At 41.1% G+C, this 27,691-nt stretch overlaps 1 protein-coding gene across 7 annotated transcripts in view; it reads right to left on the bottom strand.

Annotated features, from left to right (window-relative positions):
- GRM1 (glutamate metabotropic receptor 1) overlaps nt 1-27,691 on the bottom strand; it is a 348,420-nt gene that overhangs the window by 148,927 nt on the left and 171,802 nt on the right. For all 7 annotated transcript variants that reach the window (XM_075126794.1, XM_048844310.2, XM_048844313.2 and 4 more), the window contains exon 4: nt 23,350-23,585. In XM_075126794.1, coding sequence (XP_074982895.1) covers nt 23,350-23,585 — 236 coding nt within the window. The remainder of the gene's footprint in view (nt 1-23,349; nt 23,586-27,691) is intronic.

The following is a 27,691-nucleotide window of genomic DNA, read 5'->3' as shown; positions in this document are numbered from 1 at the left end:
TATTGATTAGAAACAACTTTCGTTTGAAATTTTAATTTATATTTTAAAAAGGTTAAAACAATGTTTTGAAATCATTAAAACTAAATGTTTCAAATGATCTCATCCAATTTTTTTCTGGATTATCTGTGAAAATTTTAGATATTTTGACTTTTCGTCCTGTTTCGGGATAGGAAAAAAATTTCTAAAAAATCTCAAACTTGTGCAGAAAACTCCAGTCTAATAAACAAATCTAAATCAGTATAATCTTTAAAAAAAAGATACTGAAAAGAACTCCTATACTCACTTGATAAGTGATAAGAAAACTTGATAAGTTTCTTGATAAGAAAACTTGATAACTATTTTTATAGTAATACAACACTTTAAAACACTAGTCCACATGTGCCATGTTGGATTGCTGTGGACAATAAACAGAAGTTCTCAATACCCAAAGATTTTTTATGTGACTGAAGTGTAAAAGGTGCTGGATGGATTAACAGGCATTGAAGTCTCTCTCCATAGAACAGACACAACATAGCAGTGAAAGTTTTCCCCACACGTGACCTTCAGATCTGAACCACTGACTTTCAGGATGTTATCAAGGAATGTCCTGATCCTGATTGTGTTTTGTGTGATGCAAACACTAATAGGAAGTAGACTACTGCTACTATTTTCTGTCATGAACTACTGAAAAGCTATCAGCCAAAACTGAAAGCCTCCATATCTCTTTCCCACTCTCCTGAGTCATACTGATCCCCTGGAGGCTGTTTTTACCTGTAGATATCCTACCACCCTACCCAATGTCTAATCTCTGCCATCCAATTTCTCTTTGTCCACAGAAGGCTTTGGCTTCACTAGGAAAAAAAAGATGTGTGAGCTACCATGTGTTAACTGATGTGTTAAAATCCTAGTGTGAATGAGGCAGTTGTAATATCTGTTAGCATGTCAAGTAAAGCCATGGGAAGGGAGTTATCTTGACCTGCTAACATATTAAAAGTACACCTTTTTTCCTAGTGTAGGCATGGTCCAATCTTCAAAGTGGATAATGAAGCTGATCCTTAAATTTCTCCCAGGAAGATGCTCTGATAAGGCAGGCATTCCCCCTATTTCCCTTCCTCACCATCACAGCTTAGACATGTAACCTGGTGATATGTTGGAATGATATCATTTCAAAAACAGAAATACCTGGGTTTGCTTGGGTATGGGCCTCCCTTAGTGTAAGGGCCCCATTTATATTGGTAAGAGTGTCTAGTTTCAATAGCTATTCTGCAGTATTCTGATTCCCAAGTACAAGAATGAGCCATGCAATAACTGGTTGGAATGGCAAAGAAAATAGTGTTTTGAAGGTCACAAAGTGTGGGAAGCAAGTCATGTGTTTCTCATGCTGCAGGGGATTTCACCATTATTACGAGCACCAACCACCTGCAGCTGCAGCCAGAGATATATTTCAGAGATGCAACATTTCTTCTAGTTTCCATTCAAACAGCACAAAGCCAACACAATGACATCACTAGAAACATAGTGAGAATAGAAATTTTACAAGTAAGCACATAAAATGTCTGCATAACTTATACCCTGTGAAATTATAATATATATTTCAGGTCAGTGCAGATACATTAGAACATGTACCGCATGCAAGAGGTATCACATGATCTAGAAGTTATCTCAGCCAACTCCAGTGAGGGGTTTGATTATATTTTTACCCAGCAGGCAACAATATCCATTGTCTTTAAATGTGCCTTGTCTGTGGATTAGCACATTGGAACAGAAGCACCATACAAATGCCACTTACTTTACCTTCCTTTTCTATTAACACAAGAGGAGTATTGTCAGGGCTGTCCTTAGCCATCGTGGTGCCCTAAACAGCCCCCATGTTGGGGGGAGAGGAGGAGGACTGCACCAAAGATCTGTGGGGGTCAGGAGCAGGCTTGGGGGCTGGGGGAAAAACCTCCCCCCAGCATGAGCCAGCAGAGTGGAACGGGTTGGGGCTGGGTCACTCCACTTCCCGCTGACTGGTGAATGCAGGGCGTGCCTGACCCCTGCTGCAGTCCCCTAGGACATAGTTCTGGGGAAAAGGGGGAGTGGGGGTGCAGCAGAGGTGTGGGATTTGGGGAAGAGGCGGGGCGGGGGCAGCTTTCCTGGCCGGCTCAACCGGCTGGGGGATCAGGCTGGCCGCTGCAGCAGCACGCAGCTGCATAGGGCCCCAGGAAATTGGAGGCAATTTGGTGCCCCAAATTTCCTGGTGCCCTACGCAGCTGCGTAGTTTGCATATGGGTAAGGATGGCCTTGAGTATTGCCTTCATCCCTCTTTGTAAGAAAGATTTAAGGGAGTAAGGCTCAGCACTGCAGTTCCCTGCGACTCAGTTAAGAGCTTTTAAGTAGCTCTCAGAGTGGAGATGCACAAGGGAGACCAAAATGGCCCAGGGAATGTTGGAGTAGAGCTTCAAGCCTGCTTAGTGGTTCCTGCCCTAGTGCGGCACCATCCTGAGCTTCCTTTCTTCTTCATCAGTTAAACAATAGCGCCCAACATTTCAAGTGGCTAAAGCGGGACACAGTGCCATGTCACACAACCAATCAAATTTGCTCCATCCAGGCCTCCTTAGACAGACACAGAGGGACGGCTGGTCCAAACTTGAGTTGCTCTATGACCCTGTGCACCAGGTTGCAATGCCACTTCATTTGGGGGCCCCCTCACAAATGGGGGACCTGAGACAAATTGCCCTGCAACCCGGAGAAGTGGTTTGGGGGCGTCACAGCAGGACAGTCCCGTGAAACCTGGGACTGCTCGGAGGTCTGGTGAAACTGAGGGAGAAAAGAAATAATTTAACGAACTTTTTGCTATCCCAGCTCTAGAAGACTGCTTCTTGAAGGAGCCAGTGTCAAAATCTATGTATTTCAAATTTTCTGAAATAAAGTATTTGGTTGGGATGATAGCGGGAGACACTCAAACATGAGACAACTTGCAAACATTTTAAAAGAGAGACTCTTTTTAAAAGACTTCTAATCTGGAAAAGTATGTGCTCAATTCTCTCATGACTTTCAGGGTTAATGCCATTTACCAATGAGATTTAACTGTAACACTGGAGAGTATGAGGACTCTCCAAGGGAGTCAAAATAAGTTTTGCACTGGAGCTCTGCTTGGAGCCTTAATTCTGAAGAATCTATTTCCTCCCCATAGTGCATTTTACTCTTCAAAGGTATCTCGTGTTTTTCATTTATGGAAATAATTGTATTTCAACTGAAAACATCTGAAGACCTAGTATTGTAATTAATCATCCACTAATCAGTCTTATGGACAAAAGGGGATATCTCCCAAAAACCTACTTGTTTCTGTGTGAAGCCACATGACTGTCTAATCCTATTTCTTCATTATAAATTTCATGTACATTATGCGTTTGAGTTTGTAAAAAATCTGTGGCACAGACAACTACTCACAGAAAATGTTGTTTCTAACAAATTGAGGACAAGCAATTTTGTTTCTCTCTTTTTGCTAGGGATAAAACTCAGATGTTAATTTAGCCTCTTTTAAATCTTTAGAGAGCAGCTTTTTAATCACAGTGTTTTCATGAAACAGATAAAACATTCTATTTATGGTGTTTTAAAGTTGTCATTTTTACCGCACCTGTATATCAACATTTAATAAGCAAAAACACCTCTCAGAAAAACTAGTGATCATTTGATTGTGACATGTGGGCTTCACCTTCCCCCCTTCGCCCTCTGACAAAAGATCATTAGTGCACACTAGTTAATCTGAACACTTGAAAGTGTCTGAATCAACATTAAAAAAGGAAGTGTTTTTGTTATTTTTTTAGAAGCTTTAGCTTTCACCTTTGTAAGCAAAGAATTGTGATTTAGATTCTTGCAAATCATGTGAGTCCTGGATTAACTGAAAACGCTTTAATTAGGTCATTATCTTTAGAATGACCTTGAAGAATTAAAGTGTCCTAAAATTTCTTCTTCATGCTATTTCTAGTAGTGTTGATCTTCTTTTATGTTGCTTCAGTGCTGTTTTGAGTGGGTTTTTTTTAATCACATCCTGGTTTTGTTTGTTGCTTTCGCCAATCATTTCCTTTTTATTCAAGATAAAAACAATGTTCTGTTTGCACACAATGGGCACAGGAACCACTACGCAAATAACAGAATTTATATAGTAAGAGGAGGAAGAGAGAGGCCACTTAATTTAGGGCCTGAACCAACATCATTAAAGTCAGTGGGAATCTTTCTTTTGATTTTAATGTTTGCTGGATCAGGCCCACAGTATCTTCTATCACAGGGGTCAGCAACCTTTCAGAAGTGGTGTGCCGAGTCTTCATTTATTCACTTTAATTTAAGTTTTCGCGTGCCTGTAATACATTTTAATGTTTTTAGAAGGTCTCTTTCTATACGTCTATAATATAGAACTAAACTATTGTTGTATGTAAAGTAAATAAGGTTTTAAAAATGTTTAAGAAGCTTCATTTAAAATTAAATTAAAAGGCAGAGCCCTCTGGACCAGTGGCCAGGACCTGGGCAGTGTGAGTGCCACTGAAAATCAGCTCGCATGCCGCCTTTGGCACGATTGACATAGGTTGCCTACCCCTGTTACATCAGATGCTTGCACAGCACTTTACAGACATGGATGAATTTAGTCTAACAACATCCCTGTGAGGTAAGTAAGGAAGTAGCTTTATCCTGGAGCACATTGGATACCATGCAAATCATGTTTGCTATAAATTGGAATTACTAAGAAACTATACTCCTATTAAAATTATGACTAGAAGGGAATTATGGTCTAACACCTAAGGTAAAGCCCAATTAGCAAACCATAAGAATTTAGGGCATGAATAATTATTTGTTTGCAGTCCTCAATGAGGGTTCAGGGGAGGAAAGAGCTTGGGAGGAAGAGAAGGGTTGTGGAAATCTTCTTGTTGGGTCTCTGCTTAATACAAGTGAAATTAGTCAGCAAATAATTTTGACCACCACATTCATTTGATAAAAATCACAATTTGTTCATAGACCACTTATGCTCTGGAAAAGAAGTCAAGATGTATTGAATAAATTGTTACAAACTATTTGCCCAGCTGTAGTCATTAGTTCAAATGTTCATTAGTGACCAAAAACCATTACCATCTGTTGGCTGTTCAGTGACACACGAAGTGCCTTGATGGTCTTGCGCCAATTAGCAGAGATTACAAAAACTGCTGTCGCAATTAGCATCTTTGCTGACAGTATCAGCAGAGGCACTGGGGCCTGAATGGGCCATGGAAATGATTCCTCCTCTGCTACCCAGTCTGTAGCCCTTCCAAACTTCAAAAGCCTTGTGAATGGACAACATAGGAATTTAGCAATCAGAATTGGGGCTGATCGCAATTAACCGTGCAGTTAAACAACAACAGAATACCATTTATTTAAATATATTGGATGTTTTCTACATTTAAAAATATATTGATTTCAATTACAACACAGAATACAAAGCAGTGGTGGGCAACCTGCAGCCCATGGGCTGCATGTGACCCGTCAGGGTAATCTGCTGGCGGGTCATGAGACAGTTTGTTTACATTGACCGTCCGCAGGCATAGACGCCCACAGCTCCCAGTGGCTGTGGTTCACCATTCCCAGCCAATGGGAGCTGTGGGAAGCAGCGGCCAGCACATCCCTGTGGCTCACACCGCCTTTCCACAGCTTCCATTGGCTGGGAATGGTGAACCCTGGCCACTGGGATCTGCGGATAACCTTGCCTGTGGACGGTCAATGTAAACAAACTGTCTCGCGGCCTGCTAGCGGATTACCCTGATGGGCCGTCCGTGACCTGCAGGCCCCCCACCACTGATACAAAGTGTACAGTGCTCACTTTATATTTGTTTTTGATTACAAATATTTGCACTGTAAAAACACAAAATAGTATTTTTCAATTCCCCTCATACAAGTACTGCAGTGCAATCTCTTTATCATGAAAGTTGAACATACAAATGCAGAATTATGTACAAAAAATGCATTCAAAAATAAAACAGTGTAAAATTTTAGAGCCTACAAGTTCACTCAGTCCTACTTTTTGTGCAGCCAATTGCTCAGACAAACAAGTCTGTTTACATTTGCAGGAGATAATGCTGCCCGCTTCTTGTTTACAATGTCACCTGAAAGTGAGAACAGGCATTCACATGGCACTGTTGTAGCTGGCGTCACAAGATATTTATGTGCAAGATGTGCTAAAGATTCACATGTCCCTTCATGCTTCAACCACCATTCCAGAGGACATGCGGCCATGCTGATGACAGATTCAGCTAAATAACTATCCAAAGCAGTGCAGATTGATGCATGTTCGTTTTCATCATCTGAGTAAGCCACCAGCAGAAGGCTGATTTTCTTTTTTGGTGGTTCAGGTTCTATAGTTTCCACATCAGAATGTTGCTCTTTTAAGACTTCTCATTCTCCACACCTCATCCCTCTCAGATTTTGGAAGGCACTTCAGATTCTTAAACCTTGGGTCAAGTGTTGTAGCTATCTTTAGAAATCTCACATGGGTACCTTCTTTGCATTTTGTCAAATCTGCAGTAAAAATGTTCTTAAAATGAACAACATGTGCTGGGTCATCATGCAAGACTGCTTTAAAATGAAATATATGGCAGAATGCGGGTAAAACAGAGCAGGAGCCATACAGTTCTTCCCCAAGGATTTAAGTCACAAATTTAATTAATGCATTTTTTTTTAACGAACATCTTCAGCACGGAAGCATGTCCTCTTGAATGGTGACTGAAGCATGAAGGGACATACGAATGTTTAGCATATCTGGCATGTAAATAACTTGCAATGCTGGCTACAAAAGTGCCATGCGAACGTCTATTCTCACTTTCAGGTGACACTGTAAATAAGAAGCCAGCAGCATTATCTCTCATAAATGTAAACAAACTTGTTTGTCTTAGTGATTGGCTGAACAAGAAGTAGGACCGAGTGGACTTGTAGGGTCTAAAGTTTTACACTGTTATGTTTTGGAGTGCAAATATGTAACCAAAAACATCTACATTTGTAAGTTGCACTTTAATGATAAAGAGATTGCATTAATAATGATAATTAATGATAAAGAGATTGTATTAGGTGAACAGAAAAATACTATTTCTTTTGTTTATCATTTTGACAGTGCAAATATTTGTAATAAAAGAATAATTATATCAAGTGAGCACTGAACACTTTGTATTCTGTGTTGTAATTGAAATCAATATATTTGAAAATGTAGAAAAACATCCAAAATATTTAATAAATTTCATTTGGGATTCTATTGTTTAACAGTGCGATTTAAACTGCGATTACTTGTGATTAATTTTTTTGAGTTAATCGCATGAGTTAACCACAATTAATCGACAGCCCTAATCAGAATCCATTTCAGCTACTTGAGTGAGGATGTCTAAGGTTAGGGTATGTGCAAATGCACTATAAAAAAAATTGAACTATTTTGGAAGCACAGTAAGGGCTAGATCCTTGTATGGTGTGCAGTTAGACAACAAGGAGTCTTCCAAGTTGCGCTGGCCTATGCAAGGACATGGCACAATTCCAGCTCCTGTGTTGACAAGGGTTCTGGGACAGCTCCCTCCTAATTCCCCTAGAAGAGTATGAACCTGCACAGGGGCAGGGATGAAGTGGAGCCATGGCTCGGTTATCTACCTCCTCTCTCCCCCATGTACCAAAATGTGCAGTACCCCATGAAGCAGTGGAACAATGTGCATGCTTCCCCATCTAGCGGGGAGCTCTGGGAGGCAGACTCCTCATGCTCTCTCCTGGACAGTCAAATGCTGCATTGACATTACTACATTGGTTTGTGCAAGTACTATCCAGCTAGCTCCTCTTGAGTATCTGATGCAAGGAGTGATGTGCTGGCTACATAATGTATCTGAAAATAATGGGAAGTAACAACCTACAAATATCTTAAGATTTCACACTGTAGGCCTTCCTGAAGTCCTAGACATAGTGAACAGTGTGAACCAAAGGCTGTGAACCAGAGTGGGCCTGGTCTTGGCAAAATAACGCCACATTAGGTATTAGCCAACACCAAACTAAACAGATTCTTGACTGGAGAGGATGGTTCAAAAACACAGGTCTATCAGGCAATTATGTAAACAAAATCCCAAGAGGAACACACCAATCCCTCAGGTAAGGATGGGATGACAGGATAATGGATAAGGATGTTTTGTTCCAGTGAGCAGGTACAAGGATAAGGGTGGTAACTAACAATGTCTGAAATGTAATTCGGAGCCCTGGGTGCTTGGGACCCCTGCAACGAGCGTGTGCTGAGGACCTATGGGATCGGTCGACGCTACCCACGGCTCATGTGGCGCCTCATGGTCTCAGACACCAGCCGATGGTCCAGGGACATCTACATCGAACACATCACCGGCCACCGACAGTACCAGGAGGTGTGAGCCGGTACGACATCGTGCATCAACTATGGGAAAGGGACTGAGAGACTTTTTCCATTGGACCATATGAACTGGAACCATAAACTCACTGAACATTAAATCCCACCAAATGAAGGTAGATTCATCCTCATCATCGTATCCACTCATTACACTCCACACCTGAACCATTATAGCCATTATAAGGACAACACACCCCCATATCTTAATGTCTGTACTTTGACCCGTTAAACTTTTACCCCCAGTCGGGGAGATTGCAGATTATGTATTCTTTACGCCACCTGTTCCTAAACCGAATTTCGCTTATAATCTCTACCTTATTCCCTGATAACCAGAAACTTCTATGCTTAAACTGTGTACCGTTTTCTTTTTACTTCAACATCATCTTAATAAAATTATTAAATCTGTAACTTGTTTGTATTGATGTGTGAAAGGAGAAGTCATAGGAGGGGCAACTTTGCCCTCCTGTGTGTTAACGTACCTGTCGCTGTTATGGGGTGCTCGTACAGCGCTATGTCGGCAATAAACCTGACCGAGCAACTTCACCACCAAACCAAGCCCGCAGGCTGTCTTTATGGATAAGACGGAGGTCTGGTGAATCGGGAAGCGGCATTCTCTGCTAGCGCAGCTGACACCGGAGCTCCAGAAGCAGCAGCAGTTAGGAGCCTTAACACTGCAGCAGCAACAATACTGCAACACGAACTCCGCGCATCACCGAGGATCGGATATACGTGTTTGTAGGGTAATACATTGGCCTCCCATTGTGGCAACAATATAATCAGAAAAAAATGACTGGTGGAAAGTCTAGCTAAAATACTTTTTCTTTCTCTACCCTCTTTTTTAAGCCAGCCCTCTAGAAAGTCACCCTCCAAAATTTTCAAACCTGGTGCCTAGCGTTAGACCCATAAATCATTATTTAGGCATCTAAATAAAAGTTGCCCAGTTATGAAAGGTTATGAAAGGTACTGACACCTGTATCCTCCATTGATTTAATGAAATTACTGCGTATTCTGCACCTTTAAAAAGAAGCAAGCCTCTTTTATTTAGGTGCCTAAATATGGATTTAAGAGCTTCTCTTCAGGCACGTAGATCAGAAAAGGTTGGCCATCCCACATTTCTCTGTTAGTTGTTAATTCCTTAAAACTCCTTCCTTTCTGTGTACTCATCAACAGTTAATCCTAAAAGTAACCCAGTCCTTCTAATATGTTTTACATGCATCACCAGTTCTTCCACTCTTACACCATTAAATATATTCATCTGTTCATGGATGTATCCCAATTTTATATAATGTAAGATACACATACACACACGAAGTGCACACTAGTATAAAGTACATTTTTATATATCTCTATATATGTGCTTATGCAAGTGTGCATTTCTTGTATTAAAGTATCCTAGTATCTACAGAATTCATATTGCAATAACAGTGGGAATCCTTTAAAATTATTAATATTTTATGATCTGTTTTAGATAGTATAAGATATATATGTATGACACAGGGATAACTCTATGAACAGACCAATAAAAATATTCTAAGTTCTAAGTTTTCCATTGTTATTGTGATGGGAGTTCTATAGATACTACGTTATTTTAGTGTGATTAATACAAGAAATGCATATTAGTGTAGAGAAAGTACATTATTCTCTACAACAAATGCTCATCATATCAAATTTCTTTTTTAAATTCTTAAATGCGTCCAATTCATTACTAACAACAACAATAAAGCCCCAATTAGATCTTCATGTCCAAAGTGTACTGAGAGGTAGTTTTTAGAGTAGCAGCCTCTGAAGAAATTATGTCAATCACTCAAATATAGTCAGAATAACACAGAGGGATTAGATTGTTGGGACAAAAGGTTCTTCTCTGTGCAGACCACTACTTGTCCATCTCTTCCAGCCTGCAGTTGTATGCTCAACTACCAAATCTTTTCCTTTTCTTAATATTTTGGTTTTCCAAGCTACTGCTTGTTCTGTTAGATGGAAGAGCCAACTCTAGCTGTAACTACCCGAATATGAAAGGGAAGGGCGGGATTGCCATCTAGTGATTAGAGCAGGGGATTGAGAGCCCGGGGTTAAAGGCTCTCTTGCTGATAGTCACTGACTGTCTCTGTGACTTTGGAATGTCCATGGCTCAGTTTAGCATCTGTGACATAAAAAAAATATTTATCTACCTTGCCAGGCTGTTGTGAAGTTTTACTAATAAGTATGCAAACTGCTATCAAACCCTGATAATAAATATTTAGTATGAGCTTGGGCTCTGATCCCAGACAATGAGTCTTTTTATTGTCCTTGTAGTCTTCGAGCAACAAGAGTAGTCCCTTGATGTAACAGTTTACCTGTCTTCTTCCTACTTGATGTCACTTCCTGGGCAGCAGGTAAGCAGGTTGAGAAGAAAACTGATTATGCTGAGAGGGTGAGATGAGTTCATGTGATTACTGAAAGAAGTCAGAGAACAAGGGAGGGAAGGTAGGTTATTTAGCTACTATCTAAAAAAAACTATACTACAGATAAAACAGCCCAGTCATTGGTATTGCATGTTTATTATCTTTTTGATTGGTTGAAACTCCCTTACCTGTCAAAGCTGTAAAAGGATCAGTTATTTAAAAATGGGATATTTTCTTTAGCCCTGCAGGTGGCCTTCTGCATGGCATATCACCAACCTAAACAAAATACAACAACACTCTCCATAGTTCATCAAGCAGGTCAGTCCTTTGGCAAGAACACAGTAAGCACAGCTTTCTTCTGGGTGACAACATTCTGCACTCTGCAGACTCTGCCCTGAGTTTTAAAACATACTAAACTTTTGAAATCTTGTAGTGCTCGTGAAGCTTAAATGAAGTTAGGAAGGCTGCAGGCTTCATTTGCAAGCTGTCTGGAAATGAAACCTCTCTCACTTACTTTCATTTCCATATTCCAAATTGTTCTTATTTTCCCAAGCTGATAGACTCTCTTACATTAATGCAATTATGTTAGATCTATTTCCCCCTTAAAAGCTATGGCAGAATTATAGTAACACTCCTATCAGCATTGATAGCCAGTGCCTAAATCAGATTTCTGCTTTTAAGTACATTGGGGACTGGTTAGCTGCAAATGGAGAAATTGATATAGGACGGCAAGTAAAGCTGCTGACCATGGGGAAAGTCTAGTGATTCATGAACAACTGGACAGGACAACTGTAGTGATTCATGACAACTGGATGCTTAAACTAGATCAAGGACATGCAAAACCATGATAAAACCAGCTCTTCTGTAAGGATCAGAGATATGGGCAACCAAAGAGAGGCACTTGAGAAGACTTGATGCCACTGAAATAAGATGCTGGAGGACAGTAAGGGGTGACATTGCTGGATCGCATGTTGCATGAGGTCATCAGGAGTGAGACCTATGTCTGTGGTTCAGAGAGAAGCTGCAGAGAGGAGCCTGAGATGGCATGGGCATGTACGAAGAGTATATGAAGTGAATCCTGTTGGGGAGGCATTTGAGATTAGCATTCATGGGCAGAGATCAAGAGGATGCCCAACAAAAGAGTGGGTTAGATGGTGTAAAGGAGGATGGATGGAGGAGGCGTGAGACTGGAAAAGACTGATCCCAGCAACCAGTCTCAGTTAGCTGGGAAAGGGGAAGAAGGAGAAGCAGTAGTAGTGACACTCTTGATATTTTCTATTCTAAGTACGCAGAAATATTAGGTACTCTCAGATAACTGCATAGTAACCATTGGAAAATGTTGCCATTTAACCACGATTATAATAGTGTCTTTTTTTTTTAAACTAAGCTTCAAAGAAAACAGGAAGAAACTGAAATGCAGGTCTTTCAATTGAACTCCTGAAAGAGAAGTTACCTATCCAAGATATTTATACATGCTGGAGTATATATTATTTTTACTAGCAAAGTTGAATGAATACCTAATATCTCTTCTAGTTCCTGGATTCAGTTGCTTGAATTTAGAGGAGTTTCACTTTTTAAACTACACTTTCTCTCTCCTCCTCCTCCGAGATGATAAATCCGTGTTTAAAGCAGACCAGAGTGTAACTCTGATTCTTGCCAAAAATAGGTACTTAACCTTCAGAAAATACCATATTTGCTTCATTTGTACACATTTGCGACAGATGACTGATGCCTAAAGGTAACAAGCTTGATATCCATTTTAGACCAACTTAAACAGCTGGGCACCAAAAGTGTCCTCAAAAACACTTGGCAGGTTCTTTCAGGATATCCACATTATCCTTTAGTTTTCAAAGGGAGGAAAAACAGATTTAAGTGCAAGCAGGGTTCTCTCTCACTGGGTCACAGAAGCAGTGAAAAAAAATATACTTAAATTTACTCTCTCAATCTCCCATATCACATTATGTAAGCATCGATTCCAAGTCTGTAACACTGGCCATGGGACTTTCAGAAAAACATCCAAACAGGAATTAATTCAGGAAAGACACGCTCCAATTCAATCTTGATTTCAAAATTTCCAATGCTGGAGCTCGTTATGGATTTAAGAGCTTAGTGGCAAAAGTTCTGCGAAATGAGACTTGCATACCTAGTACAACAGTGCCACAAGTAAAGCTGAAACATCCATGAGGGGAATTGGTGTCAGAAGTTGCTGACTCACTAATTAATCAGACGCAGTGAGACTATGCCCTGTGCCTGTGCAGGAGGGCACAATGATCCTTTCCTTGATGTCTCCACCTATGAAAACGTCATGCACCACTTCAATCCCTCGAGGGTGCAAGTCACTACAAATGGAGTTGAGAGGTCCTGCCCCTGCCCTTGAACTGGCCAGCATGGCTGATTAGGGCTTAGAAAGGGGAGTGTAATGCACTCCTCCATGTCAGGGAGCTCCAGGAGGGATTGTGTGTCCTTCCACACAATCCTCCCCCAAGCCGCCTTTAGGGAGGTGCAGCTTCATGTCACCTCATTACAGGCCCATATGCAAGTTATAGAAATTGGCCCTATACATTTATAATTCCTTCCAGTTTGATTTCACTGAAATGGTGAGTGTACAGCTGTTTATTTCTATGCCTATGGTGTATGTGCGTGTGTTGATATTGTTTAATGCGTATTATAAGTGTGTGTTTGATATGCCCCTCAAAAAGTGGTCAGATTTAAATTCCTCCACAAGCCCCTGGTTTTACAGATCCACAATTGTATGTTTTACAAGGCTGGAAGGAAGATTACTCATTGCTTCGTTTTGATGCTAAACACTTTTGAAGTTATCATGATAAAATAACTGTGCAATACATTTAAAAACAACAACAGAAACATAAGCATTGGTAGAAATATTAGACATACAGTGTGCATCTTGGCATAGAAAAGACCAAACAAAGACATACTATTTTTTGAGAGATATGAATACAAGCACCACAGATCTAGTCTCAAAGTGTGATAGATGTGACAAATGTGAGTCACAGAATACCTAACATCTGTACAACATTCCAGAACAAATTTGGCAAGGGTAGGATTTCTTAACTTTTAAGGCTTATTGTTTAGCCAATTCTGGCTGACTATTCTAATTGCTATACTTTGAGATTAATTAATTAGAAAACAACAGAAGAGAGACGGTCATTATTTGGAGACAATCGATTTCCATTTCCTGGCATCTGAGACAAACTTTTAAATGACAGTCCACCATAAGCTAGTAGCATGTTCCAGCAGTTTGCAAAGAAATGTCAGTTCATACATATTTGTCAACATTTTCACTGCTGCACCCATGAGTGATTAGTACCATTGTAAATGCAACTGTAGTAATGCACAAGCCAATTGTGTTTGCTGAAAACCTGGGGCAAATAATTCCAGACCACACTATCCTGCATCTTATAAACTAGCTGAGGAAGCTGTACAGATAGTTAAGAACCTGCTTCAAAAGGCAGTGGATAATCAATAAGATCCATATTTGATCCTGCTGGGCTACTGAAACACAGAGGATGAAATATTGTGATTACCCACTGAAAAATGGATGGGATTGTTAAAGAAACTAATACCAAATGCCCATGGCCTATTACCTCAGGTCAAATATCCAGTTCTAATTAATGGATATATTCAAATCAAATGACAGAAACAAAATCAGAAAGCAGCAAAAATCCACTACCAACTCTAATCTTGGGAAATCCATCAAAATGGGAAAAGTTTACGGTTAACAATTTGTTACTGTAATTTAAGCAACTGGAAAAACGAAGACTAGCTAATAAAACATTAGATGATGTGTATTCTAGAAACTGGTGGCACAGAAGACAAACCAAACTGATTCCAGTCCCTTCCACGGAGACAAATAAAAATTATTAGGACTAGAATGGGACAAATAATTGACTAATTTTTCTTATAAATTGCTCTATGTGCAAAACAGTCTACAAAGATTGGAAGTGTGCTATTCATTATTTGAAATTACTTAATTTTTTCAGCCAATAATTCTTGATCTGCAGATCATTACTGATCAGTACATATTTGAATTTGAAATGTGCAGTTCATCCTCTGTTCAGCAATATCATTTCATCTGATATTTTCTCTGTTCCCTACCTGGATAACTTTTAAACCTAATCAACAAGAACATACATTTTGAAATTGGAATGTAATATTTGAAATCCACATTATGAGGACATGACTACACGGGGGCATTCGGTCACAATTATTATTTAGTTTTCCGATTTAAAATTCACATTTGACAAAAATTTGGCTAGTCAAGCTTCACAATCGCTTTTCAGAAGTATTGGTGTTAGTGGAGCACTTTTACTAGAAGATTCACCAAAAATGAACACAAAGGGGTTTGTTGGTTGCTATAGTCAGCACAAGCCACACAGCACACAGCTATGGCACCACCATCACTTCAGCCTCAGTTTCCCCTGTGACTCTCCAATTAACTCTCACTCCCTGTGTTGCAGTTCATGTTTCCCTTTCTTGGGGCTGTTTATTAGACATAAATGTATTAAATTCTTCACCCTTTCAGCAGGATTACCCATGTCCTTTTAGTCTTTCCAAGACACCTCTGTACCTTGGTTTCCCCAGTTCATTTGGCCTCTTACCCAAGACTCCATAGCTATTGCTGGTTTCAGAGCTTCTTATGGTAACAGACATCCGTATGGAGTCCCTTTGGACTATCGTGCTTTTCCTGTGCCTCTCACAAGTCCCCCATTACTCTACCAGACACTTTATGGGATCCTGCCCTACTCCCTCTGGGCAGGTGGTCCCATTGGCTCCACTCCAGACCCCAGTCCTACACCAGGTCTTTCCCATCCCCGTCCTTGACTGAGAAACAGATCCAACCTTTGTATTTCTTGCCTTCCTCATATAATCAGTCACATGGCTCTGTGTCCTGATCCCCACTCCCAGCTTGGTCCTTTGATCCTTCCAGGACACTAAAAGTCTCAGAACAACTGTTCTTAAGGGAACCAGCCCTTGGATACATGGCTGGCAGACAATGGACCACAAATATTCTTAAAGGGGACAGACTGCCTGTTAATTGCATAAACGTAGTTAAAGTGAAATTATTTAAAAATAAAAAAAATGCCTGCCCAGCTTTAATTATGACTATACATTAGTAACAAAGTAAACCTATACACCAGACACAGATAGAAGTGTTACTACAAAACACAGTGATAATATACAAATCCACCAGAAACAGACTGAATTAGAACTGATTAAACTAATGTCATGCTTTTCACATTACATTTGAGGCTTTATTTGAAGGGGAGAGGACTCAGAGTTCTGTAACCATGCTGTCGCTTTCAAAATGTAGGGCAACATTTTCAAACTTGGGTGCCTAAATTAGGAACCCAAATCCATATTTAGGTACCTAATTAGGTGGCTTGATTAATAAGTAAACTGCTGTAGATGCCATTGACCTCAGTGGGAGTTCTGGGAGATTCAGCAATTCTGAAAATCAGGCCACTTTTATTTAGGTCCCTAAACATAGATTTAGGAGCCTAATTTTAGGCATTCATGTTGGAAAATGTTGGTCTCAGTATCAATGGTAATGAAGCTTTCATAGTGATCATGCAATATGAAATTGCTGGATTGAACACACAAGTCAAAAATGGTCCGTTTGTGTTATATTTTAAATACTTAACAAAATGCAATACTTCAAATGTCTAATGAAGGTCATCAAAGCAGCGGGAAATAGAATAGAAAGAGAACAGTAAATGTAAGTTATTTCATTAGCCTAGCCTCTCTGGAGATCTGTGTTTCAATCTTGCTTACGGATCCTGAGTGCAATGAATTAAATTGTCTTATCTCAATCCATTGGTTTATATCACAAAACATTTGAATATTAGTTCACAATTATAAGTGTGTGGTCAGGCGATCCTGAGGACTAAAGAAGAAAGTGATGGAAACCTCATTTAAAAATTGGACAAAGCAGAGAACAATCTGATATTGGCAAGGGAGGGACTAGATAGCCTAATTGGTCTTTTTCCCACATTAAATTTCCTTGATCCTGTAAAAGCCTGAAGAATAGTCAGGAATGAAATACAGTTACATTTAATATAGGCTAATATTGGTTTAAATTAAGTTCTAAATCATAAGAACAAGAAAAGATACATAATTACCTTCACTACAGTTTGTTTCCCATTGCTACCATTGCTATTATTCTCTCCCTTTAACAGTCATTTAAAAAACCAACCCCCTCCTCCTCACCTAGACCCTCAATATTTAAAAGAGATCCAACTTTAAAAAAAAATATTTTGTTAATTGCGCTCAGACTGGTGAGTAATATATATTCTACCCACAAGCGGAAACACCTTCATCTCTATAGAATTCCCTTACGTGAGCTCCTTCTGCTTGAATGGATTGCTAGAAATTAGCAAATCAAGTATTCAGCTCTCTGAAGTGTTATTAAGTATGTAGAGCTCCTCAGATATCACTAACATTTACTTCCCAAAGTCTAAGAAACATTTATATTGGAGTGCCTTACTCCCTCCATGAAGGAAAAACATTATTATAGCATTTGTTCCACCTTATTTCACTGACGATAATACTATCGCAGGTGAAACCTTATGGCTGGAATAACTAGGTTGTGAGGAGTCACAGCTCTAGAACCTAGGGCTGCCAGTCCCTGAGGGTCTGCTGCATCCATATGGCCACTCAACTGCTCTGGCAGATCACTGATCTATGAGCCGTGAGCCAAGCACCACAGGCTGGGCCACCCACAGAGGGCCTGTTTGGCAGTGCTCCTAGGTCCCTGAGAAGTCCAGGAGCACTATTTAGGCAGTGGAGAGGGCACCAGGATGTTGACTGTGCAATTAGGTGGATCCCCAGATGGCTGCTATGATAGACCCTTCTCTGTTGCTTTGGTTCTTGACTTCTGATCCTGGCTCTGCCCCTTGGCTCCAGCCCTATACACTAGGGCTGACTGCAGCTTTACCCACTAGGCTTATCTACCCATGCCCTGCCTGTGACATAGACTTCCTGAAACCACAGGTTTGCTTCTGGCAGGGTTGACTTTGCCCTTTGTCTTTATGAGATTGAACTACCAGGGACCGATGATACAGGACAGTAGTATCACCAGGCAGCTGATATTGGAGTCACCCTTCACTTGCAGGGGGGTCAGGGCAGCTGGAGCTGCTTCAGCACTGAGTGGGCAGGATGGCCAGTTGGAAGCCGCTGCCTGACCCAGAAAATATCATGCTGGAGGGAATGGCTAGAGCCACTTCAAATCTAAGAGGGCAAGCTGGCCCCACCCACCATCAAAGACAATTTTTGACAGAGCTGGATGTAGCCCCCAATTTAATAGGTCCACTACATGACATCCAGCCCTGCTCCCCCTCCCTCTGTGCCCCACATCCAGCCCTGCTTCCTCCTCCCTCCCGCTCTACCTAAAATCCTTATCCCTCACCATTTGCTCAAGGCTTCTGCCAGGCCCTGGTGCTGAGAGAAGCCTGCTGCGGGTTCTGGCCAGAGGACCCACTGGACAGAACACCAGACAAGGATGCTGGCTGCGCTCCAGCAAGAGCACTCCCTCTCCCCACCTTATCCCTCTCTGCTGGCTCCAAGTTTCCCACATGTCCCTGGCACCAACAGGAACTACCACAGGTTCCACAGGCAGAGTTGGACCCAGGTGCCCAGTGGCTAGAGTTGCTAATGGCTTGAAAGTATCTGGATACTTGGGGGTGGAGTCTCCCTTCCACTATGGTCCCTGCATTGTGCTATAGCAGTGTAAACATGCTGTGAAAGCCGCTTACCTGGCTAGGGGAGTGCAGGAACTGTGTAGTACAGTCTTAGGCCCTTTCACAAGTCCTGGTGTAGGGTGTGTGCGGAGGTGGTAGCAGAGTCCCTGTTCAGTAAACCCTTCTGATACATGTTTTGTGCATAAAGGGCTCTCTGTTCTGAAGCTAGATTTGGTCTTTGTTCTTGTTGTTGTGGTAGTAACTTACAGACATCCTTTGCTCCTAGATTGAAGGGCTAATGACAACCTGAAAACTGGCAATCTCAGTATCACAGATTAGAGAAGAGTCAGATAAAAAAGGGAAAACACAATCCAACGGAAAAAAACCTGACTAAGTAAGAGTTTGAGTAAAGGCACTTGTATCAGCCTTCTCTTCAGATCACAGTTACCTGGATTATGTCACCTGGTTTCCTTACTGATTTATTGAAAAGTGTTATATCTAGGCTGACTACTCTGTTGCATAGCCTGCACACAAGTCTTATGTACAAAAACAAAATCAATACATTTTATTTTTGTGCACTTCTTTTTCCCAACCACTGGATTTATAGGATTTCAAAGCATTCACTGAATTCATACTGAGGAATAGTCAGGTATATGCCTACTGAATGTCAGAGCACAGATTATGGCTCTGGTGGTTCAATTCTGTAACAGGGGAGGCTGAATGTGGTGGAGCTATCCAGAGAGTGCACATTATTTTAGTCCATACATTGATATTTTAAGTGTTAAAACCCATCATGGAAATTATAAATACAAAAATTGACCCTGAACCCAGCTACACTACTTGCTGTTCCATGATATAATATTAACATATCTGCATGTCTATGCTGCTTACAAAGGTAATAGCTGCATATGCTTTATTTGATGAGTGCCTTATTTATCAATGGGATATCTTGTGGGTCTTAAAATTTATTTTGTGAGATTGTATCTTTGAGTGCCAGGAGGATCAACAATCTGGTCCAACAAGAAAGTATTTTGGCAAATATGAGTTACCAGAAATTTGCAGCTGCTTTCTTCCAGATCCAGAAACACTTGATAAAAGACCAAGAGCTGAGACTGTTATCTGGCAATCAATGGCTTCTTCCACTAGTTACATTTATGATTTATCATAGATAAACACTCGATTAAGTCTCTCTCTCTTTTTAAAACCTAAAGATATCCTGCAGCTTTATCGGCAATAAAACAAGACTACAGCTGTCCTGTCTCACCACCTATAATAAAACCTTTGATTAAATAAAGTTACCATCTAGCTATCTCCGGGAAGAAAGTAGCCACAACCAGCGGTCAAACTGAGTTGGAGAACTTTTAGAAATACTAGTTTTACTCAGTAATTAACAAAGAATTCTTATACAAATATGTTCTTTTACCACTGCCGGTCATGCTACAAAGACTGTGTCCCTCTTTCCTTGTACTCCCCTCTCTGTCTGTATCCATCTGTTGTCTTTTGTCTTATACTTAGCTGAAAGCAGAGACTGTCTTTTTGCTCTGTGTTAGCACAATGGGGGCCTGGTCCATGACTGAGACTTCTAGGCACTATAGTACAAATAATGAATAATAATTTACCCAGTGAAGGTTACTTAAAGTTAAAGGCTTCTCAGATAATGCATACCTTAATTAAAAGGCCGTAAATAACTTACAGTGCATCTTTAACAAGTTTTACCCTATATGCATAGAAATAATTGAGCCAATAAGTAGCAAACTGTGCTGACACTTTGAAATTCATTTCAGTAACACAGTATAGCACTAACAGAAAGCAAGATACATACAGTGAAATGATAGCTGAAGGAAAACCTACATATAAAATAAGAGTAGCACTATTGCACAAAACTAAGGTAAGAGGAAGAAGCTTGAATTCATGTGGAAGGATTTTTCAACTATCAAATATATCATTGTTTTAACATTTGATTAAAATAGTATTAGAGTTTATCAAACTAAGTTTAGGTTATAAATAACAGGTGAAATTCAAAAGAAACCAGGATAAATTTTTGAATCAGAGGGTAAAATTCATGCCTGGGAGTGGCCAGTCAAAACAGTGCAAATTTTTACTATAAAATACTACAAGTGAATTGTTCACAAAGCAGCTAGAAATCATAATTATTCACAGAAATTATTCAGCAAATAATTCTCAGCAACAACTGTAAGAAAACTGATGTGCTCACAATTAGTTTGCCAATGGGAAAAGATATTAAATTCACTGAGAAAATTACTAATTTTGAATTATTTGCCAGCTCTTGTCATGCCAGAGAATGTCTATGTGCAGATAGATATGACCCTGTTCCTTTGTTTCAGTGAATTATGTTATCAATTTTTGCATCACCTTATCATGCATGCTTTCTTTGTGAGTATTACACATTGGGGTGGAAGAAAAATATAAACTTAACAGTGTGGGAAAAAGAGGGGGAGAATCGCATAACTGATTGATCAGTTTTAAAGCCACTCAACCCTCCTTATGTTTTTTTCCTCCAGTAATATTTTTATAATCCTGGAAACAGGGCTGTTCAGAAAACAAACAATTTTGGGAGGAAAAAAAATGTTGGTGAATTTTGTTTCCTGTTTTAGTCAAAATTTCACTCTGACAGAAAATTTCTCACCCGCTATACCAGACAGTTGATTCATTCCACTTACATTGACCAACTGTGTTTGTACTTACTTATTCTATTAAACAAGGGGCAGGGATGCCTAGGTAGCCTTGGAAATGTTTTAGAAATGAAAAGATTGATGTCAACAGTTCAAATGCAGGCCAAGCCTGGAGTTGAAAGTCTAAAAGTCATTACCATACAACCAGAGACAAGGTTTTATTGGACCAACTTCTGTTGGTTAGAGAGACAAGCTGCTCAGGCACACAGAGGGAAAGGTACTCCCAGCATCACAGCAAAATGCAGGGTGGAACAGATTGTTTAACATAAGTAGTTAGCACGTATTGTAAGGGACCATTCAAGGTAGAGTGGCCCGCTAACACCTCAGCAGTCATACGGTAAAAAGAGGGGGTTAGTGGGTTATAGATTATTGTAATAAACCATAAATCCAGTGTGTCTGTTCACGCCATGATTTTTGGTGTCTAGTAGAGTAATGCATTTAAGCTCCCAGGCTCGTCTTTTGAAAGTGTTGTGCAGGTTTCCTTTCAGGATTGATACAGAATGATCATGTGAAAAGTGTTCCCCCACAAGTGATAGGGTGTTTTTGTCTTTTATAGTTTGCCTGTGTGTGTTCATTCAAGAGCATAGTGGTTGTCTGGTTTCGCCCACAATAATCTCTCCGGAACACTCCCACACTAGGATCAACTTTCTGGACACCACCATCAGCTTCAAAAATGGAAATGTACAGACAACCATATACAAGAAACCCATGGAAAACCACACCTACCTTAATAGATCCAGTAACCATCTCAATACAGCAAGAAATCTGATATCTACAGCCAGGAACTCATGTACCACAGGAGAAAGTCTAGAATATACACCTTACTACCCTTAAAACCGCCTTCACCAAACAAGGACATGCCACCAGAGAAGTAGATCTCACCATGGAACAAGACACCCAAATACCCTGAGAGAACCCACTTCAATACAGTAATGAAACCCCCTCTGACTGCATACCCCTCATTGTCACCTACCACCCCACACTGGAACCCATATGGGGCATCATCAAACAACTACAGCACATACTTGATAGGGACTCCATCCTGAAAAATATCTTTCCTGACCCCCCCACTTCTGGCCAGCAAACAACACTCCAACCTCTCCAAACTCATCATGAGAAGCAAGCTCCCCACAGACCACAACACACCAACTAAAAGCGGCACAAGACCCTGCCAGAACAACAAATGCAAAACCTGCAGACATATCTCCACTGCTACAATGATCAACACCCCGCACAACCCACCTTTCAAGCTCCATGGATGTTACACATGCCTAGCACAATACGTGGTGTACCTCATCCGGTGCACTAAATGCCCCAACAACAACTATGTGGGTGAAACCAGACAATCACTATGCTCTCAAAGGAACTCACACAAGAAAATGAGAAAAGTCAAAAACACCCTATTACTTGTGGGTGAATACTCTTTACAAAGCGATCACTCTATATCTGACCTATCAGTCTTCATCCTGAAAGGAAACCTCCACAACACTTTCAAAAGATGAGCCTGGGAGCTTAAATTCATTACTCTTCTAGATACCAAAAATCATGGAGTGAACAGAGACACTGGATTTGTGGCTTATAACAACAATCTGTAACCCACTAACTTCCTCTTTTTTTGTCCTAAGACTGCAGAGATGTTAACAGGGTACTCTACCTTGAATGGTCCCTTACAATATGTGCTAACTACTTACGTTAAACAATCTGTTCCACCCTGCATTTTGTTGTGAGGCTGGAAGTTCCTTTCCAGACCTGAAGAAGAGCTCCGAGTGGTTTCAAAGCTTCTCTCTCACTCACCAACAGAAGCTGGTCCAATAAAAGATATTACCTCACCCACCTTGTCTCTCTAATATCCTAGGACCAACATGGCTACAACTACATGCATACATTACCATACAATGTCTATTCCGTGGCCTATACAAAATGATTTGGTATTGGTTAGATGTTCATATCACAAACTCCATCACATTTGGCATTAATGGCATCCTTGTTGGATGCAGAAGAAACATGTGCATTTGCAAGAGGACAGAGTTACACTGACAGGGCAGTGTGGGAGCTTGCATAGCCAATGAAAATGGCACATCTGTTAGTGAGGGCTTTGGTCTGAGAGCTCTGAGTTGAGCATTTCTCACCAGCACTAACTTCACAATAAGAAATCAGGGGGAGATGGGTTTCTCAAACCACATAGATCCAGATGAAAAAAGGATTTAATTCTTTACCGGTGCAGTTCTTTTGAAAGTTGGGGTTCTCTAGAGGGTGTCCTGGAAGACGACACTGGAATCTGTGCTGCCAGAATTCAGGAAACCAGGGATTTCGGGTGTTGGTGTCCAAACGTAACTTCAAAAAATAGTCATCAAATGACAAGACCTCTGGGGACTGCAGTTTGATAGTGATTCCTCCATTTGCTTCAGGTTCATAGCCTTCAATTACTTCATCTCTGTCTGCCCAGCCATCACTGAAAAGAGGGAAGGAAAAATTGTTACAGAGATACAGGAATCTGGTGTGAAAGATCACCTAGACAAAACCAAGTTGACACCCTTGAAAAGATACTGTCAAGGAGCTATCCAAAGCCCATTCCAAGTGAGTCAAAAATGTATGCATAGAAGTGAAAAGCTAATTGGAAAAATTAAGGTGACTGCTCTGGCTAGCAACGTCTAACTATTGTCATACTGAGGGCTGATTAACTCATTTGGAATGAAAGGGAGATATTTATCTTCAAACTGATTTCTTTGTCCCACTTGAAATAGTCCAGGTAAGCTTCGGACGTGGGATGCTATATTTTTTGTAATTGAGAGAATACTGCATTCCTCATTCTATTCTGTAAGGGTCTAAACTCAATGGAATAATAATGATTTTTCAAAACCCTGGCACTTTAACACTACATAGCTGTGATCTCAGCAATCATGGCTCTGGAAGCTAGCAGAATAATTCAAATCAAACAAACAGAGAAATGCATCAGTGTGGAAGAGAGAGTGGGGAGGAAGAATGCATAGGAAAATTGAATCAATTGAAAAGAAAGCCACACACTGTTTTTGCTCCTTTTGGAAATCTATGAAAACATGTTTTTCTTACAAACAAATGGCTTTTATTTATTTTTACTGTCAATCCAAACTGACAGTGCTAAAAATAAAGACAATCCTAAAACCCTGAGGAGAGAAAAAAACATTTCCCTGACCATATTACTTGATGAAGAGTCAATTTAGTGGTTTTGAATGAGGTCACTTGGCTTAGCATCTGATTTTTAAGTTCGTTCACTAACTCCAAGTTCACTAATTTAGCTGCATTCTCCAATTCTTCTTTGACTCCCCTTAGAACACACTTAGGTTTAATTTATGTGCAAATGTAAGTCAGCCCACTTTAATTTTAGTGTGCATAGTCATGTCTCCAGAGAAATAGATTATTTTGACATCTAAAGAACTAGCTGCATCCATCTGGAATGACAACAGCAGCACTGAAAGAATTTAATCTGTTTGCTTCAGCAACAGCAGCAAGGAGATCAACAAAATCAATGTGACTGACCACTAAGAAAAGAACATCTGGCCTATAGCCACCAAAACATAGGCTCCTTCCAGTCTGAATCTGCACTGATCATGCAGAACTCCCAACAGATACATTTACATGGGCTCCATTCTAAGGAGTAGACCGTACCTTATGCAGAGCCCTGAGCAAGGTGGAGTGTTTAGACTGACCAGAGATACACCTTTTAAGGCAGGATTCCCTCTTTCCTTCCCTCTTGCTGTGACCCCATATACCTCTAGCAATTTAGGATACCCCCTGCAATAGGTCAGCTGTGCAGTTCTGGAGAGGGGAGGAAACCAGGGCTCTTCCTATTCTCACCCCTCCTTAGCTGTTTGCTTGGGGGAATAATTGGGTGCACAGTGCCCACTTACTCCTCAGCACCTATGCCCAAGGACTGAGTACCACGTGCACAGGTGTAGGGGGGTGGGGGGAGGTTTTTTTTTATAGTCCATATAGTGCAAATACCAATCTAGCCCTATAAAAACAGGAGAGGTCCAAAATTTGTTTCTTTTAAGTAGGAAAACAAACAAAAGGTCACTCCAGCAGCAAAAGTAATTACATCCTAATTTCACAATTACTTCATTGTGTGTCACATTTGTGGTTTTTAACAAACCGTAGAGTCAAGTAGGATAATTACTGAGTCAAAAGGATTTATTAAATCAAGTCACTGAGAACTTTACAAAGATTTATATACAGCTTTGGCTTGGAAAATGTTGCCACTTCACACTGAAGGCAAAGGACAGTGTTTCTGCCAATGCTGGAGACAAGGTGTCAAATTCTTTGAGTTACTGGTGATGGAAGAGCTGCCTTGATTTGAAATGTTGACTGTCTAGTGTTTCTGCAGTGTCTTCTAGCCCAGCAAAGGCTTGTTACTCCTCAAATTCCCCATGTGCTTAAATCTACCTGAAACCAGATGTCAGCTAAATTTGCAGAAATATGCTGTAATCAAGCAAAGCTTTGTTAGCAACCACTCTTGTGATAATTTGGGAGCCCAATCCTGCTTTCAGTGATGTCAGTGGGAGAAGTGGAATCCCTGGCTGCTCTGTTAGTAGCTGGGTACCAGACTACCACCTGGGGAATCGTGGCAAAACTAAAGCTTGTTCTATTGCCACCGGTTGTTCCTGCAAACACCAGTGACAGTAGGTGCTGAATATGGAACATGGGACTCTGCAGGGCTAGTTCAGATCAACAGGGGGCTCCCTCTTTATTGCTGAATGCCAGTGCTCACCCTTCTCCAGTCTCACCAAGAAGTGTATAAGTAAATTTGGTTGGGGGGCAGTCTTAAGAGGGGAGAGAATGGTTCTGAGCCTCCAAAGGATGTTTCCAGTGGCAGGAAGAAGAGGTTCTGAAGTGGGGCTGGGGTCACTAGAGGTAGGGAGAAAGCTCTGACCCTGTGGATTTGGGCAGATTTTGAGCCTCACTAGATCTGGTGAGTGCAGGAGGGGCTTGGGGCAGGCTAGAAGAGAGGTGGCATGATTTCGGAGCCAAGGTGAAGGTTCTGAAGTGTGGAGTGGTGTCCTTAGCCTGGGGGCCAGAGTTCTGAGCCTAGGGGTGTCAGGTAGGAGGAAATTTCTGGGCATGAAGGGGTGGGGTTGAAAGAAGTCTAGGGACCTCTGAGCCTGGATGGAGGTGAGGTACTCTGGAAGGATTGAGTATGGGTGGAGGCTATAAATGGAAGACAGTAAGGATATATAGGAAGGTAAGAGAAAGTTGGGAGGGTTAGGGGGATGGAGAAGAAGCAATAATTGAAAACAATGGTACAGGAAGAACAGAGGTACAGGAAAATACGGTTTTCTTCCCATTTTTCCAATATGTCCCAGTTTTTCATTTTGAAAAGGGGAGGGTGGTGGAAGAGGGGCCTCTGTAAAAACCTCCCCAGTGTTCTCCTCCCAACCCTGTGCTAGAGTCCTAGCATTTCACTTTTAAAATGTGGTCAAACTGCAAGGGAGGCAGTCAGGGTGGAAAGGGCTCTTGTATTGTGGTCCCTGCCACCCTACTATTTATGTTGGACACTAGAGACCACTGCAAAGGTGCAACGCTTCTAATGATTCAGGACCACAGACATCATGGGCACCAGGTAATCATGTACGTGGAGCACAGGAATGCTGGCATCATGCACACACCCATCTTATTATTAATCACATTTTTAATGGAAGTGCCTAGGGACCCCTGACGCTCAGGGCCCCATTGTGCAAGGCCCTGAACAAGCAAAGAGGAACAGATGGTCCCCATTACAAAGAGTTATAATCTAAATAGACACGACAAAGGGTAGGGGAAAGGGATAGAACACACAGTGTGATCCATGTTATAGTGGCAAACGTTAACCTCTCTACCTCCTGAGGTGTTTTATTAACTAACCCCAGAAAGATCTAAGGAAGGGAGGAACATGGAGTGTGCAAGACTATCACAAACTGAAACACTTGGGCAGGGATGTTTGCATCCCAGAGAGGGCAGCTGTACACCTACAAGTTAAGACCCCAATCCTGCTATTGAATCTGTGTGGGCACATTTGGGTAGGTCTACATGTATGGTGGTGTGTACAGTACAGATGCTGCATGCCCAGTCAGCACGGGTATAAAGGACGGTGTAGACAGCAAGACATGGCTCAGTGGAGTAGAGTGCCCAGACACACCTGACTCCTACGGTATGCACTCTTCACAGCCCTCAACACCTTAAAGCTGCGGCTCCCATGTCTGCACTACTATGTTTAGCAGTGTAGTGTCCTGCTGCCTCGCTGCCGACTTCTCTGCTGCAGGGAGCTGCCAGAGCCTTTCCCTGCTGCAGGAAAAAAGGCTCCAGCAGCGGGAGGCAGTGTACAGAGACTCCAGCAGCTCCCCACTGCTGGAGCCTTTCACTGCAGCAGGTAGCTGCACGTACCCTATATGCTGCCACAAGTGTAGGCAAGGTCTTAACGTAGCTCTGTGCATTTGCAAACATCTACCTGTGTGTGGAGCTGACTGCAGAATCAGGGCCAAGAAATTACACATTAATGTGCTTCCAAGGGGATCCTGAACATCCTATTAGGTCAGTGAGTTGTTGGCA

The sequence above is a fragment of the Caretta caretta genome, chromosome 3 (assembly GCF_965140235.1).
Source record: "Caretta caretta isolate rCarCar2 chromosome 3, rCarCar1.hap1, whole genome shotgun sequence".
Classification (NCBI taxonomy): domain Eukaryota; kingdom Metazoa; phylum Chordata; order Testudines; family Cheloniidae; genus Caretta; species Caretta caretta.
The sequence above is the reverse complement of the archived record's forward strand: the minus strand, read 5'-3'. Positions and strand labels throughout refer to the sequence as shown.